The sequence below is a fragment of the Balaenoptera borealis genome, assembly GCF_965194805.1.
Source record: "Balaenoptera borealis genome assembly, chromosome: 8".
Classification (NCBI taxonomy): Eukaryota; Metazoa; Chordata; class Mammalia; order Artiodactyla; family Balaenopteridae; genus Balaenoptera; species Balaenoptera borealis.
The window spans coordinates 47,865,080-47,882,249 of record NC_138865.1 but is presented as its reverse complement, the minus strand read 5'-3'; the positions used below and the strand labels follow the sequence as shown (position 1 = coordinate 47,882,249).

Sequence of the window (17,170 nt, the reverse complement as noted above, 5' to 3'; positions counted from 1 at the left end):
AGTAAATGTTTGTTGTTTAAGCCACGAAATCTATGGTATTTTTGTTGTAGCAGCCGAAACAGACTGAGATACTGTGTATAATTTTCTACAGAAAAATGCACTAGAAATTAGAGTAATTATAAATTATTTTTTTAAATGATTGAATAACATCTCCTATTCTCAGGTGGGTAATTTATATCTCAAGACCTCTAGGAAGGATGATACGTCACAAATGATCCTCTATACATTTTATTATTTTTTCACAAAATAACCATAATATACAGTGATTAAGTGCTAAGGAAGCCATAACCCAGTCTTATCCCCAGAATTATCTTTGTGAAGGTTTTTAGCTATGCTTCTTCCATTACTTTAAGATTATGAGGTAGATAAAAAAAATTTGTCACATTGTTATAAATTCAGCTAGTCATGAAAACAATATCATAACATGCTCATTTTATTTATTTATTTATTTTTTGGCCACATCGTGTGGCATGGGGGATCTTAGTTCTCTAACCAGTGATTGAACCCTGCCCCCCTGCAGTGGAAGCGTGGAATCCTAACCACTGGACAGCCAGGCAATTCCCTAAAATGCTCATTTTTAAAAATGTAGTGCCAGAGGGACTATAATAGTTAATGAATTAGAGACAATGATAACTTAGCTCTTTTGCAGGCAACTATTTCTAATGCAATATGAAGGACATTAACTCCAAGACTTTTACCACTGGAGGTGATTTGGCAACATTTATCAAAGTTTAAAAATGTGCATTAACTTGACCCACCAATTCCAAGTATAAAATGTATCCTAAGGAATTAGTAAGAAACTTGTGAGATTTGCCATAGCATTGCTTGATAGCTGAAAATAGGAAACAATGTCAGATAATAGGAAATGGGCACATCGATATAATATTATATTTATTAAGGTGGAAATATGTGTACTATATGTCAAGTTTAAAAATCAGGTTATTGAACAACGTGTATCATACAATCCTTTTTTAAAAAAATAAAACGTTTACATACCAATTGATATGGCACAAGATGTCAAGAATGATTCTCTCTGGGTAGTGGAATTATAGGCAATTTTTATTTAATGTGTGTGTGTTTTATTCAATGAATGTGTATTTTTCTATTCAGAAAAAAATAATAAGGGAATCATGGAAAAAAGTAACTTAAAAAAAATCTTTAAAACAATTAGATCACCACTTATCACTTATCTTTCAAGTGGGATTTTTTTTCCTTTTTGCTAAACTGTATTTTGTAATTTTTCTTCAATAAACATGACATAACAGTATAATAAAAGTGGTTATAAAAACACTTGTACACTAATGGGAAGCAAACAGTGTTTACCATTTGCCACCCCTTACATTTTGAAGAGTAAACTCCTATTCTTAACGAAGACTTTACATCCTACCATTATTCAAAGGTACCTAGTATTTCAAAATATTGCAGATAAATTGTACTTACAATTGCATGCTAAACATGACATGTTAAAAAGAAAGCACTGTATTGTAAGCACTGAACCAGGCTGACCCAGTTATACTCTTAATGCAGTCATTTAACTTTGACTTAACCCCCTAGATCCCAATTCAACAAAAAGCAAAGCACGGGTAACTAATGGAACCAGCAAACAATATTTAACATCTGGGTACACACCAGAAAATCGCAATTTAATACTTAGCAAAATACATATCCCCTCAATTTACATTTTACCCATTCTCTTTTGATATTCCAAGTGTTTTTCCTTGGATTAATCTAGACAATCAAACCATTCCTCTCTTATTGGGGAAGAACTGTTCTTCTTAGACTGCAATTTGGCATTCCAAATCTGGCAAGCCAGGAAATTCATGGTTCTATATATCATAAATGTTGGGAATGATGCTCACTATTTTAGATTAAGAATAGTTTCACTTCTCTTAAGAAATTAAGTTTCTCTTAGACACAATAATTTATATAATTAATGGGTTGGTTCCCTCTTGGTGTTAGTTGCTAGGATGTTCATAGACAAATTTGTGACCCCCTCCCTCTCTAGGAAGTATGGCATGGTTTGTACTTTTCCTTTTTTCCATCATGATTCATCCCACTATCTTTACTTCTGAAAATAGAGGTAACATCACCCTACATTTAACAGGATTTGGGAATTAAATATCAAAGTGTTTAGCACTATACCGGGACCATGTTAGAGGCTCAAAAATACTAATTTCCCATGACAGTCTCTGGACTTGCAAATAACAGTTTGATGTATTCTTGCTCGCTCAATTGCCTGATAATATTCAACACATTCCAAATTCCCTTTGATATAATGGAAATGACCAAAAATAGACAATCAGATATCGAAATTGGAATGAATAATGAAGTTACCTCAAATAGTGAAGGGGAAAAGAAACTGGATCATAAGCCTGTAGTCAATTTGGGGCTTCATCCGTCTGAACTGATACACATAACACAGCTTAGTAATTTGCTTTTACTTCAACTAAAAATGAGCCATCAAACAAACTTTCTATTTACAAAGGACTTAAATGAAGAAATTATATCTTTTCAATATATGGAATAATTTATAACAAACTTAATTTTAAAAATTCTAAAGTAGTTGTCCTAAAACAAGACCTTGAAATCAATCAGTGCTGTTGAAAGAATCCAGAAATGAAAATGAGTAGAGCAGAAATTAAATAAAAGACAACCACCAACAATTAACAGTCTGGGGTATATAAGCAGTAAAGCAGATTACATAAATAAAAGCCCTTGTCTTCTCCTAGTTGGCTAAGGTAAGGGAACTACACCACTGTAGTTGTGTTGCTGTTGGTCATAGATCATTCTTCATTTATCTCTGAACTATTAAAAAACCTATCCCCATTACCCAGGAAAATTTCACAGTTCGTCAGTGCAAAAATTTTATTTCTCCTTTGTTTCCCCTTCCCCGCCCCCACTTTACAAGATCTGAAATTTTACTTAATCCACAGCATTCTTTTCATCATCTGTAATGTCATGTGAAATGTGAGAAAAAAAAATACTTAACAATTTAAAATCTCAGTCCCCTAGCCCACTGTTACAGTAAATTTAGGATAAGTCTACAGCATTCACTTACTTTAGCTGGTTCTGATACCGAGGCATACTTTTTTATTTGAGAATCAACGCCTAAAGATTTGGCTAATTGTACAGCGTTTGAATCATCACTGATAAGTGTCCCAAGAGCCACAAGAAGTCTAAAAGTGGCTTCCAGGTCTTGTACAACTTCCAAGACTGTGCTAATTACTGACAAGCACTGAGCTTTCCCTTCAATGTTATGGTCTTTATGAAAACAAACAGAATAGTTCAGGGTTAATGTAGCCAGAGCAATGTGAATGTTCTTATTGCTCCCTGATTTCAGTTCTATTGCATGGGATAGTAGTGATTCCCTCTGGGACATCATGAGCTTTTGTCCTGCCTGGCCAACAAAACAATTGCAAAAAGTCCTGAGAGCAAGCAGCTGGTTTGCTGGCTTTCCTTTAGGGTTCAGAAGACTGATGAGATGGCTGCTGAACCGAGCTCCTTCTTTTTCATTGCAGAAGTTCTCATTCACACTGGGATGTTTAATTGACAACCGAAGAATGTCAAGTGCAGGAAAGACAATATCTATTGAAAAGAAAAATTCATTAATGTTAAAAAAGCATTTTAAACATTAAAAATCATATGCCTGCTTTACAAAATGTGTATACTTCTGAAACTTGTGTTAACTAATTTTTCATATTTATAGAGACTGTATTTATTGCTACAAGATCACATTACTTTAAAAATATGGTAACTCTCCTGGGTTATTAAAATAGCTTGACATACAGTGAGTATTCAATAAATCTTTGTGCAAAGAACAGGATTGGGACCTTGCTTTTAAAAAATCCTAAAACAAGACCAAAGAATTGAGGGAAAGTTCTTTATAGGAGAATTCCAGTTCACAAATGCCAATAGGATGCTTATTATACACACTGGTGGAAGGATTTATATTTAAGGGACTGGGTAGACACCATGTAAATGAATGCACTAAACAATCTTAACATCATTAAAACTGAGGAAAGCAGAAATTACGGGCCCTGTGATATAAAGGTAGTATTCAACATCATTTATAAAGGATATTCACCTGAAAAAAACTACTGAACCAGAATCTAATTATGTCTAGCAGGAAAAACAGAGATAGAGGAACACATTAAGTGATCAGCCAAATTCAAAATATGGGACATTTTGCAGGAAAAATGATTTTTTTCTCCAATAAATCAATTACATGGAAAAATAATGGGGAAGAGGACACTTTTGGAATAAAAAGAATTAATTAACTAAATAAAAGAAAACATACTTATAGCAAATGTTTGTAGCCTATGTTTAACAGGTCAGATAGAGTTTCGTGGATGGCTTGCAGGGAATCCACAAATGCTCTGAAAGAGTATACAAAATGGTCCATGTATGGGATCATTACATTACCTTCAGATTCTCTTAAGGTATGTGACCAAAGCAAGACTATGAGTTACAGTGGTATAGTGAATCCTTTTTGTGAAGTTTTTCCCAATGCGAATTTCGACTAACATGTCAACTTTTATCTAAAAACACCAGTAGTATGGATAGAAATTAAAAGATATACTTTCTGCTTTCTAGTTACATTTTAAAGAGTGTTTCTGTACCTTCAGGCCAGTTAACAGCTTTCCATAAAATCTGAAGTTGCTGGGCTGTGGGTTTTTCTGAAGAATTATTACATATTAGAGATAGTATCTTTTCAAGAAGTACCAAGTCATCCTCAGTTAACTTCTTCTCTTCCGATGCAGTTCCATTAAGTTCCTTCAGTTTACCTAGAACCCAAATCCAAACCTTCAATATTCTCTAACTGTAATTAGGCAGATATATCACATAAATGCCAACATTTTCAATAAGAGTACTCTACCACACACCATGAGGAGGTAAGACTTTTCACAGCAATTATCAAAGACCATAAAACAAGAATAAGGCCTGGGAGTAATTTTAAGCTGAGTACAGTATAGAAAAAGAAAGATTACTGTGATGATTTTTATTTTACCTGTTGTCTTCTAAGATCTTCTAAAGCTTTTTGCTTTGAATAAGTTTTTAAGTATACCATATTTGTTATCATTTTGAATGCTTTTCAAAGTAATGTTATGTCATATATAAGTCAATCCCCTACTTTCTCAGATAGAAAATTTATAACAACTTTTAGCCAACTTATGGCAATTTCTATGACTGCCAATGAAATAGTCAAAAAGCTAAATGTGTATTTATATTTAATTTATTGACTTAGTTTCATCTGTACATTTGACATCACATTTTTAAAAAAACATATTTAATTTGCTTCCCACCATACTGACATTTCATGAAACTATTTCTTTAAAACTCTTCACATGCATCTTCAATATCAGCATCTTTGTCATCATTAATGTTACTTTGAGTCATCTAACACTATTTCCTCAAAAATTTTCATCTCCAAGAATAAAAAAGCCCAAATTTCCATCACAAAAGGTTTAAGAAGATACAATGTCCAAATTTACAAATTTTTATCAATCATAACTGGAAACTTGGATCTATTTCATTATTCTTTGGCACTAAAAATTGCTTAACACTAACAAAATATTAAAACAGTTTATTAAGGGAATGCAAAAAGCAAGAGATCTTTTATATTTGTACAAGAGTTTAAAAATGTCAAGTTGTCTAAAAGTGTGTATACACTTCTTTATTGTTCAAAAATAAAGCAATTAAGAAAAGACCTATGAATGATTTTTATAAAGATAGTATGAAGGATGATGAGAAACAAAACAAAACAAACCCCCCCAAAACAATAACACCCCTGTCATATATTCAGGTATGTATGTTATCTTATCTCAATAGACTCTCACCATAATCTTTGAGGAAAACAGAGCTAGTAATACTCTCAGTCAAAAATAAACAAACAAACAAAAAACAAAACAAAACCTAGTCATTTTGTTCTGAGGAAAACATTAACAGAAAAAGCAATGAAAGCCAACTGAGCAGTTTCATTTTTACAGACAAGATCTTTGTTTTTTAAATGCTTCACTCGTTCGTTTTCATTATTTTTTTTCTGAAATCAGTTAAGAGCTTAGGGAATGCGACTGATATTTTTCCCCTTTAATTTTTTTTTCTCATTAAAGTCATCAGAAAGCATTTACTTATATTTGTGTAAGGTTTCTTATAAAGTATTAATGTCCATTATCAGATCGTGTATTTTTAGTTGACTCAGTTGTGTAATACCAAAATACAAGTCTCTATCATGTAAGCACCTGATTCCCAGCACATGCTTAGGAGAGAAACAGCCTTGAGAGCAACTCAAGGAGTCTGTGGATATGTGAGAAAACTATTTAATTAAAATACACTTACCTAATATTTGTGTAGGGTTTGCTTGGTCAAAAGTGACAGCCTCTTTTTTAGGAAAATAAATATTCACTGTCTTAGATGCAGCTGATTGGTAGGCACTGTTCCCTATTTACAGAACAGAAGAAGGTGAAAATCATTCAGAGTGGTCAAAAGCAAGATTTTTCTAACTGACTTTTGTTTTCAAAATTACTGAGATACATAACTATTCAGTGCATGCAATAAAATAACAACCAACTTCAGAAAAAAAGAAAATAAATCCATAAGATTTTATATACTGTATATATTTGTTAATATAATAAATTTCAGTTTTTGGAATGGGAGCTTCAATGTAAAACAAAGCCTTTCCATTTCATATTTTCTACTTCTCTCATATTTTTAAGGTTAAATGTAAATTGAAAGTTTTTAAAAGATCAAAGAACACAAAACAATTATGAAACTTTCCATTTCCTTCTTCTCCAGGCATACTGATCTCTCTTTTCTCATTCCAAATCATGTAGTAGGCATTGTCATTTTCTCCAATAATTTTCTACATCATTTTTATAAATCCCTCCCAAGTTGTAAGCTCCTGAAGGGCATATGTATTTACTTCTTAAGTCCCCATTATAGCAACACTAACTCAGTATCTGATGATGAATAACAAACTGCCACAAGATGAAAATTCAACAATACTCAGTGAATAAAAGCTGCTTCAACTAAAGCATAATTTAAATCTAATGTATGTCTTACATTCATTTCAAATCTTAATTTATACAACATTTTTGTTCTGACGTAAAATGAAGGTATTTTGCAAAAAATATGAATAAAACATTTTAATCTTCTGAGTATATTAGGAATAGAAAGGGGGAAGGTAGATAAATGAAGAATGAGGTAAGTGCACAAAATTAATTCTAATTGCTTACAAAGCATTAAAATATTTATTGACATGATCAAAGACACTGCCTGTACTCCTGGTTGTTAGAGTCTATTTGTGGTAAGGAGATTGCAAATCAAATATCGTCCAAACAATTAAATATAATGAAAAGTTCTCTGAAGGAAAAGTATAGGATGCATTGAGAACTTATGATAGACTAGAGGATCTAGCAAGAGGTGTATGTGCATACCCAGGAAGTTTCACTGAATTCATTTAATAAATACTATACTGCAAAATTAAATAAAAAAGAAAAAGGAGGGAAAAAGCCAAACAATAATTAGTGGTCAAAATAGCAAAGTAGAGGGCACAAATATTCCCAAAGAGAACAGCGGTACCAAACTCCTGAGGTAGAAAACTGCATGCCATGCTCAAGACACTGATGCAAGCCAGTATGGAAGAAAAAAGGCAGAGAGGAATGTGATGCAAGGCAAGAGAAAGAGTCAATGGGAAGCTATTACAGGGTTTTAATCAAGGGAGGGGCATAAACAGAGGACGACTGAGAGACCAATTTGGAGGCCATTATTTCATTGGTCTAGGTGAGAGATGACAGTGGCTTAGATAAGGTATACAAAGGTCCATTACATATACCAAACTGTTAAAAACTTTAATTTCTTAAAAATGAGAGGAAGCACTGTTAACTTTAAGACTCTTTTGTAATACAACAGGTATAACATTACTAAGAATTTATTCCGTATAAAATGATTTACATATATTTCGTAATTTTAAACTCTTATTTCTAGGAAGTAGATATAACTTTACAAATGAGAAAAAGAGAGGCACAGAAACACAATGACTTGCTCAAGGTAAAACACATAAAAAGTAGTGGAACTGAGATTTGAATCTAAGCATTCTCACTCCAGAGTCCTTAATCTTAATTACTTACTACATTAAACTTCAATACTGCCAACCCATGTTACTTTCACAATGAAAAAAATAGCTTAAAAATCATATACCAACTTAGTTCTCAAGTAGAGTGGTGGGTTTATGAATATTTTATTATGCTCAATAACATATGTCACACATATTCTCTTGTCTAAAATAATAAATAGGGAAATATATATGCCAAGATATCTGTCAAGCTTACAAGAGGTGAACCACAAATTCAGTTCTGCGTTTTACGGCAGCCTATACAGAGTAAAAAAGTATGCCTGCATATGTTCAACAATGCTAAACAAGTAAGATGTGTCAGGGTCTAGGCTGGATACTAAGAATAAAAAAAGTTAGTTGCTCAGGGGAAAGCCAAATATTCCAGGCCTAAATAGTAAAAGCAAATTCTTTCCTGAGTCCTCTCAATGTGTAATGTAGTAAATAATATTCTAAACACATTAAGTATATAAGAATGAAGCGGAAGAGATGGGAGTAACTCAGATTTTGTAAGGATAGTGAGGAAACTAGCCTTAACACAGTAGAACAGCAGTTTTCAATCCTGGCTGCACATAAGAAAATTATAAAACTACTCTTGCTAAGACCCCAACCCAGAGCAACGTTAGATCAAGTGAGCATCGCTGGGGATGAGGTTGAAGTAGTTTTTCTAAGCTCCCCAGATGATTCTAATGTGCAGTAATGACACAATTCTGAGAACACTCTAAAAGCCAGGTCAAAAGTTTGGTCTTGATTTACTGTATAAAAAGTTTTCCAGCAAGAAGAAGATGCCAATTTCCTTAAACTTTCATTACATAAAAGTACTAATGAATTAAAAAAAAAAGAGGAAATGAAAAATGTGCACCTGTAAATGGATCAACTCCAGCCATGGTAGTTCCCATACTTGCAGACACTGGTACATACCGACCACCACCTAAAATGCAATAATACTCCTAGTAAGCACAGGTAACGGCAAATGATAAAGTTCAAACTGCTCCTTCTTTACACAGAATGACTTATTTTCATTATTAGTCACACTTCAGAATGACATCTTAATAAAACAGTTGTAAATTTAATACAGCAAAATGCTTAGAACAGTATCTGGCATGCAGTAAGACCTCAATAAAATTACCCGGAAAAGTAATTCGCAAGTTATAAAATAAACATTACATGCCTTATATACTATAATTATAGAAGTTTAATGAATTACAAAAGCATTAATAGATTGGAGAGAAAGAAAGTCAAAAGTTTCCATAATGAAATGTGAACACTATTTTATTGAAATAGAGACGGGATTAGTTGGCACATAAGACAAATAGAAAAGAAGCTAGGTAAGAGTTAGGGATGCTATGATAATAGCCCAGTCTCACATTTGAGAATACTTGTAGCTGCTTTATTGAAAATGGAAAGAAAGAAAGAAACAGGAAAAACAAGTGCAGAGAGAGAATCAGCAGGATGTGGAGATGTTCGGAGTCCTGGATCAGCCTTTGTGGGAAGAAGAAAGATGAGCTATTGTTCTAGCCCCTCTAAGCTTAATATTCAGGAGTTGGTATAACCACTGCAACAGATACAGAAAAAGCAAACAAAACTAAACAACAGAACAGATGTGAACAGGATTCATTAAAATAATGAAGAACACAGAGTAAGTGGATTTGCTGAGTTTTTACCATATGCTGGCTAGCATGCTAAGCATCTTATATGCATGACTCATTTAAATATTAATGAGAGATCATTATTATATAATATTTTAGAAGAGGAAGGCTGAATAATTTGCCCAAGGCATTATTATGAGGCAGAAGGTAGTCCTACACTGTTCCAAATGTGGTTCTCTGACCACTTGAATGAGAGTCACTGGTTCAATATGCAGACTCCCAGGGCCTGCCCATAATAGCCTAATAGTTCTCCAAATTAGCTTCACTTTAGAAACCAATAGGGAGCTTTTAAAACTACCTAAACAGCAAACCACATCCAAGACCATATAATCAGAATTCCTGGGGAAGGGATCCGACGCTGAGTATTTTTAACCTCCTCACTAATCTAGTGTATCAGAATCTCTGGGTGGGACCTTGCAATAACTAACTTAAACAAGCATCCCATATGATTCTAACTGACATTAAATGTTTGAGAATCATATAAATGAGGAAAAGAAAAAAGAATTAAGATTAACCTTAAGTTAGAAGCAAGACGGGGAATGTTTTGGCCCCAGAGCTGTTGGTAAAACTGGAGGAACAACATCAACAATAGTAATAGCTAACATATATTGAGGGCTTAAATATATTCCAGGCATTTTGCTAAACATTTTATATGTACTATACCACTTAATTTTTATAATATCTCAATACGGCAAACGTTTTTACCTATCTTTTATAACAGTGTGGTTCAGTTAACCTATTAATTCCATAATTCTCTTGGACTTTAGTATGCTATCTTGCATATCTCCATAATCAGTGCATCTTCTGAGTTACTGACACTGTGCAACAGTGAGACATGCTCCAGTTACGATGGCCCCAGTTGTTCTCTTGACTTTGTTGGTACTGTTTGAAGCTTGGTATATTCTTTCTGTTCCAAAAAACAGCTGCTAATGAGATTCAGGAACTCTGTCGTTCTAAGTTTCAGAGCATCACTGTGCCTGAATATGCTGATAGAGAAAGTTATCATCTTATCTACTCTTCAGATCTTTACTGCCTTTTCAGGGTCACCAAAGACTTCCTTAATAGCCATCATGCTATCACAACATTTAGCTTGATAGTTGGTTTCTGTAGTACACTGGTACACTGCACAGGGTACGGCTATTTATTTGCATCTGGGCCACCAATGCATTCTCAGGAGAAGGGAAGCTCACTGAGAGCAGTTCACAACTTCATGATACTGACCCAAGCTTGTGTGTTGGTCCCATCTATGGTTTAGAAAGGACTATACGGTCACTTTTAGAGCTCACAGTACTAAGTCTGCAAGGCCAATAGATACCATAAATACTACGAATTTCTTCCCAAATTTGGTATATTGTCCAGGAACTCCGGCTGAAGATCCAACAACAGCATCATAAAATACATCAAATGCTATTCTGAAAACAGAGATTTCTTCAGTTGCATTAAAGTCCAATTTTTTTCCAGTAGTGTTGATGCTGAGGCATGCATACCTTTGGTAAATAAAGTCACTTTGAAGAGACACCAACACTTCCAGGGCTTCATGAAGGCCATTAATAACTTAGATTAGGAAGACTAATCCTGGGTAGCTGGGTGGACTGTCTCCTTCCATGCTAAAGGCAAATTATGCCTGGGCAAACTTCTTGACTGCACTGCTCCATCCAGTCTCAGGGACTCACACGGCTCCTTCTCTGCTCGTGATCAGTAGCATCTCGCCAGTGACAGCACTCAGGCTGTGTCTTGGTTGGTGGATTCCCCTATTATCTAATTTCACAGATAAAAAAAATAGGCTCAGACAGGTTAAGTAACTTGCCAACTTCTCATAGCAAGTAAGCGGTAGAGCCAGATTTTGAACCAAGGTCTGTCTGACTCTAAAATCTATGCTCTTAATGACTCTGCTCTCCTTTCAGGAAGGACCGCTGGAGAAAATGATGAATTTTAATAATATGTTATTAAAAGTCATGAGGAAAGCTACAGAAGTACTCGAGGAAAAAGAAAAAATTAGAAGTTAAAGAAAAGGAGATCCATCAAAATTGGAAACACAGAAAATACAGACAGAACACAGAATTATCAGTTATGGATAATATCTTCAAAATGTAAAGCTATATAATACAAAATGTTATACATTTAGTGAAGAAAGACATATTGATCAAAACTGCTTCCCACCTGTAAAAGGATCTGCTGCAGGCAGTGTGTTAGAAGATCCTGATGAAGAGCCTGGAACATACCGACCACCACCTGTGCATGCAAACAAAGAAAAATCTGAAGTACGCCAGAATCCTGAATTTCATAAATGGCACAATGCTTACATCAGAAGACTCTAAATGTGGGGAGAAATAAAAGAGCAAGGCTGTCCCATGACAGAATAAGAGGAGTTATAGTCAGAAGTCTTATAGTTGGAAAGGTTAGTAAGAAACTAAAATTTCAGCGATTCTCCAAGTTTTGTTTTTGTTAACTTTAATCCTTTATTGTATCTTAGCTTCTGCACTTAAATATTAAAATAACTAGGAATTCAAACATAAAAAGATAAATTGTAGTTGGTCTCTGACCTAAATAATATACACATACAATCAGTTCCTGTTCCTATACGAATTCACTAGAATTCCTGCTGCTGTTGTTGCTATTAAACCACAGGCACCAAATGTGAATCTTTTAGAGAACCCCTGGGTTCATTAATTCATGTGTCAAACAGTGCATTCAGTGCTGAGATCCAGCAGGGAACAAGATTGCTTGTATCCACTGAAGCTTACAACCTACTGGAGAAAATTACAAAGGGGATGAGTGGTTCAAAGGAAACAGACTTCCCATGTATACATTTACAAATGTGTGGTGTGTGTGAGTACGTTTTGTTAGTATCTCTAAGGAAATAATCAGAGGCGTCTACAAAAAGATACATCTAAGGATGCTGATAGAGTTTCAGAAGAGCAAAAAAGCCAAATCGTTGTTAGATTTCCAGACAGAGCCAGCTGCTTTAATATCTGTCCTCCATCCCACAAGATAGCTTATACAATACAGTACTCTTTTGTACTGTAGACTGATATTCCAACCAACAGAAATATCCAGGTAATACACTTTTTTTTTTCTTGTTCTGTCAAGTGCATCTGCTGGGAGGGTCCTATCATTTATAGTTCGTGGTGAATCAGTCTGATAATCTGTTTAAGTCAACATGCAGGTGAGATTAACTTTATTATGTGAACGAACAATGGAATTTTGAACTAGAAGGAGAGGAGATAATTTAGGAGCATGAAGCATCTGTGAGGGAAGAAGAAAAAAAAAACACCTGAGACTAGAAGAGGATATGGGATCCTTGCAAAACAAGGAAGAGCACTAGCACATGAAAGATAGAGTCAGAAATAATAGGAACCCATTAACAATAAAGTGTGAATTTCAAATTTTTATTTAGAGCTAGCCCTATATCTAAGAAAAGATAGATATAGGGCCAGCTCTATATCTATCCCATACCACGGCCTCAGTTCCCAGGGCCCAGAGCTCAGGCTAATACCTCTAGAATTAAACTCCATTTCCAAGGATCCCAGACTCAGACTAATACTACTGGGATTATAATACTACTGGCATGAGAACCTAATACCATTAATAACATTTTAGACGCTGTATACTATGTTATAAACAACTGACTTAAAATGAACATGTGGAATACAAATAACATGTAAACTAAAACTACCCATAGTTCAGTTCTAGATCTGATACATAACTAACTAGTTTAGCCTCATGTGAAAACAGAATTTCTATTTACTAAATTTCACCAAAATATATATTTTAAAAAGAAGCAATAACGTGAAGGAACTTACAGGTTTCTTTTCATTTCAAATGACTGAATTAGTTTCAGTTTAATTTTATTTAGTTTATAGTGTGGCTGTATTTTTGAAAGAGAACGATTTACAATTGTTTCCATAAATACGAAATTACTATATAATTTGAGCCTCAAAAATATATATCTGCAGCAAAAACCTGCTGTAGATCTTGGTTTTTATTTAAACAGCTAATCATAATAGGTGTTTAAATACAACAAATAAAGAAAAAAAATAATCAACATTGGTGGAAGTATATAAGACTTAATACAAACCCTAACTTACCTGTAAACGGATCTGAAAAACTGGGGTTCCCAAGTCCCAACATTTGACCTTTTGTGTTATCAATAATAAATTTAGCCACCTGATCCAAAAACATAGGATTCAAATCATTCTTCTGCAAGAAGTTGTATGCAGTTAACCAGGGATCATCAGTGATGTTATATGGCAGTTTATATGATGGTCCACCTTCGTTGACATCAATTGAGAAAACATAATCAAACTCCTTTAATAGGAATATAAAAAGGAGATAAGTGATTACTATCTGTTCACATAAATTAATGACATACATAACACAGATTTATTTTAATACTTATAGTGCTAAACTTTCTCCAAAGCACAATTTAAAAATCTTCCACTTGGCAAATAATGTTTAATAGCAACCATATGCATGTGGTGCAAGAATAGTAGTTCACTGGCAGGTAGATGTGGGGGATGGATTATTACTACATATTAATTGTAAGACCAAAGGATGGTTTCCAATTAGTTGATCTCAAGGCCAAAAGTATTAGCTGTTACCTTACCCTACTCATGAAAACATGCTGGCATTATAAGCACAGCCCTGCAGGGTCCCTCATGACCTGTCAAGTTAAGTATAGCTAGGCACAAAGCAATAGATGAAAGGTGACACAGAAGAGCCTAATCCAAAATGGTTGGGAACAGCTTATCTATGTAACTACCAGAAGGCAAATAATGGCTGTGTCCATCACAAATGCAGCTCTCTCTACATGCAAAGATATTAAAAAAAAAAAAAAAAAAAAATCTACTTCAAGACTGAGAATCTCCCCATTGAAATCTATTTTTAAATATCAAAACACCAAAGAAAATTTTATTAGCATGGGGAAAGGGAAACGAAAACTTTTAATTTGTCTAATGCTTTAAGATAATAGCAATTAGAAAGAAGTCGACATACTTTCCCTTCATATAAAACTTTTCCAGATGTTTGCTGATTAGCACCAGATGAGCCAACAACATCACCAATTTTTATCCACCTCCCTTCACTAACACTCCACTGATAGGCTTCGACTTTCTCCCCATCTCTGATTAGGCGAGTCTGTCCTTCTCTAGTACCTTAAAATAAAAATTTTAAGAATCAAAGAGAGAATGGCAGAGTAAAATTTACAAACATTAGATAGAAAAGTTTTAACATTAAAGTTTATATATAAAAGAGAATATGTATTTTGGTTTAATAGAAAATTTTATGAAACAAAATATTTTAAAATGTAATTCTACTGGAAACTGGCCAAAAAGAAAATAATGGTTTAAAAGAAACTCTATTGCGACTTCCCTGGTGGCGCAGTGGTTAAGAATCCACCCGCCTGCCAATGCAGGGGACACGGGTTCGAGCCCTGGTCCGGGAAGATCCCACATGCCGCGGAGCAACTAAGCCCGTGTGCCACAACTACTGAGCCTGCACTCTAAAGCCCGCGAGCCACAACTACTGAGCCCACGTGCCACAACTACTGAAGCCCGCACACCTAGAGCCCGTGCTCCGCAACAAGAGAAGCCACCGCAATGAGAAGTGAGAAGCCCACGCACTGCAATGAAGAGTAGCCCCCTCTCGCCGCAACTAGAGAAAGCCCGTGCGCGGCAATGAAGACCCGACGCAGCCATAAATAAATTTATTTTTTAAAAAAACTCTATTAAATAAAGGATGGTTAAAAAGATGTGATTCTACTAAAAAGTAGCTGGCTGATCGAGAATAAAACAAGTTTTATTAACGAGTATCTTCTGACAATACTTCATTTCAGTAGATGATTCTCCATTCTAGCTGATCAGGCCAAAAAGAGTAGAAGAGTGTGATTCCTTTCTCTCAATTCTAATCCTTCAGCAAATTCCATCAGCTCTATCTTTAAACTATAGCTAAAACACTACCTCTTCTCACCACCTCCATTGCTACCGGTTGGTACAAGCCACCATTATTTCTCAGTTGGACTGATTGAATGGCCTCCTACTATAGGCCCTGGAGCCCCCTAGAGCCTATAACACTGGCTGTTTATTCTGCCTATGACATTCTCCACACAGATGTTAGCAAGATTTGCTCCCTTGTCTCCTTAAGGACTTTACCTGAAAGCCACATTCTCAACAAGGCCTTCAGTGGCAGAGACTGCTAGCTGTCCTCCAGAGATTCCTGCTCCTATTCCAACGGGTACAGCTGTAGCTGTCTAGTCGAAGACTACCTTATTCCGCCCCCTTACAGTCTGTAGTCCCTAGGTTACACAGAGTAATGGTCAGTGGAATCTGGGTGGGTGTGATAAATGCCAGTTCTAGGCCTAGTCCATCATCTTCTACCCTCCCCTCTTATGCTGTCTGGTGGCTGAATATCTATAACCAAGGGGACCCTGCAAGCACATGATGAAGATGGTGATTTCAGCATGGGTCCCTGAATGACCTAGAGGAGTAAAATTATTCTACGAACATGTTCCAGCATACCCTGCTGTCAACTGAACTTTAAATGTGCAACAAATAACCTTCTCTTGTGTTAAGCCACTGACATTTTAGGATTTATCTGTTACAGCAACCAGTGCTATCCTAAGTATTATACATTTCCTGACCACTGAATTTAAAACTCCTGTTTTATTTTATTAAAACTCAACGCCTGCTTTACTTTTCCCATAGTACTTATCTGACATACTTGTATATTTACGTATTAACTTTTTAATTATCTGTCTCCTCCTGTAGAACATAAATTTGTGAGAACAGAGATTTCTGTCCCTTTTGTTATCTGTATTCCCCAGAGCTTAGACCAATGCAGGGCAGACAGTAGGTACCTAGTAAATATTTATTGACTGTGTATATATAGAGACAAAAACATTACATTTTTGCAAAGAACTGTAAGAATATTAAAAACATGAAATAATACAGTGGTGTTCAAACTTTTGGTTTCAATATTTCTTACAGTCAGAAATGTTATTCAGAAGTCCAAACAGCTTTTTTTTAATGTAGGTTTTGTCAGTTGATTTACTGAATTTGAAATTAAAAATGAGAAGAGCAAAAAATATATTTACTTCATGGAAAACCGTAATAGATCCATTACATGTTGAATAAATAATAGTTCAATGAAAAATAAGTATAGTTTTAAAAATTTAGTGAGAAGTCTGGCATTGTTGTACATTTTTGTAAATCTCTTTACTGTCTCTCTTAATAGAAGACAGCTGGATTATCATACCTGCCCCTGCATTTAACCTGTTGCAATCTGTTGCTTGGTTGATGTATACAAAGAAAATCCAGCGTCACACGGATAATACAGTTGAGAAACAGAGGACTAGTTTAAAAGCCTTTTCAGAAAAATGTGGATATTCTACAAGTAGTAGATCCTAAAGGTTACAAAT

At 34.8% G+C, this 17,170-nt stretch overlaps 1 protein-coding gene and 1 long non-coding RNA gene across 2 annotated transcripts in view; one reads left to right on the top strand and one right to left on the bottom strand.

The window, feature by feature from the left end:
* Window positions 1-2,851: 2,851 nt before the first annotated feature.
* The window catches only part of PLAA (phospholipase A2 activating protein), a 36,334-nt gene continuing 22,015 nt past the window's right edge, over window positions 2,852-17,170 (bottom strand). The window contains exons 8-14 of the mRNA XM_082400542.1: window positions 14,752-14,909; window positions 13,845-14,064; window positions 11,917-11,988; window positions 8,970-9,038; window positions 6,337-6,438; window positions 4,620-4,784; window positions 2,852-3,585 (exon numbers count right to left, since the gene is read on the bottom strand). Of these exons, the coding sequence (XP_082256668.1) occupies window positions 3,020-3,585; window positions 4,620-4,784; window positions 6,337-6,438; window positions 8,970-9,038; window positions 11,917-11,988; window positions 13,845-14,064; window positions 14,752-14,909 (1,352 nt within the window). The 3' untranslated portion in view covers window positions 2,852-3,019. The remainder of the gene's footprint in view (window positions 3,586-4,619; window positions 4,785-6,336; window positions 6,439-8,969; window positions 9,039-11,916; window positions 11,989-13,844; window positions 14,065-14,751; window positions 14,910-17,170) is intronic.
* Window positions 11,996-15,559, top strand: LOC309632779. The gene is made up of 2 exons (XR_014247067.1): window positions 11,996-12,813; window positions 15,139-15,559. It is a non-coding gene; the product is annotated as an uncharacterized lncRNA (long non-coding RNA).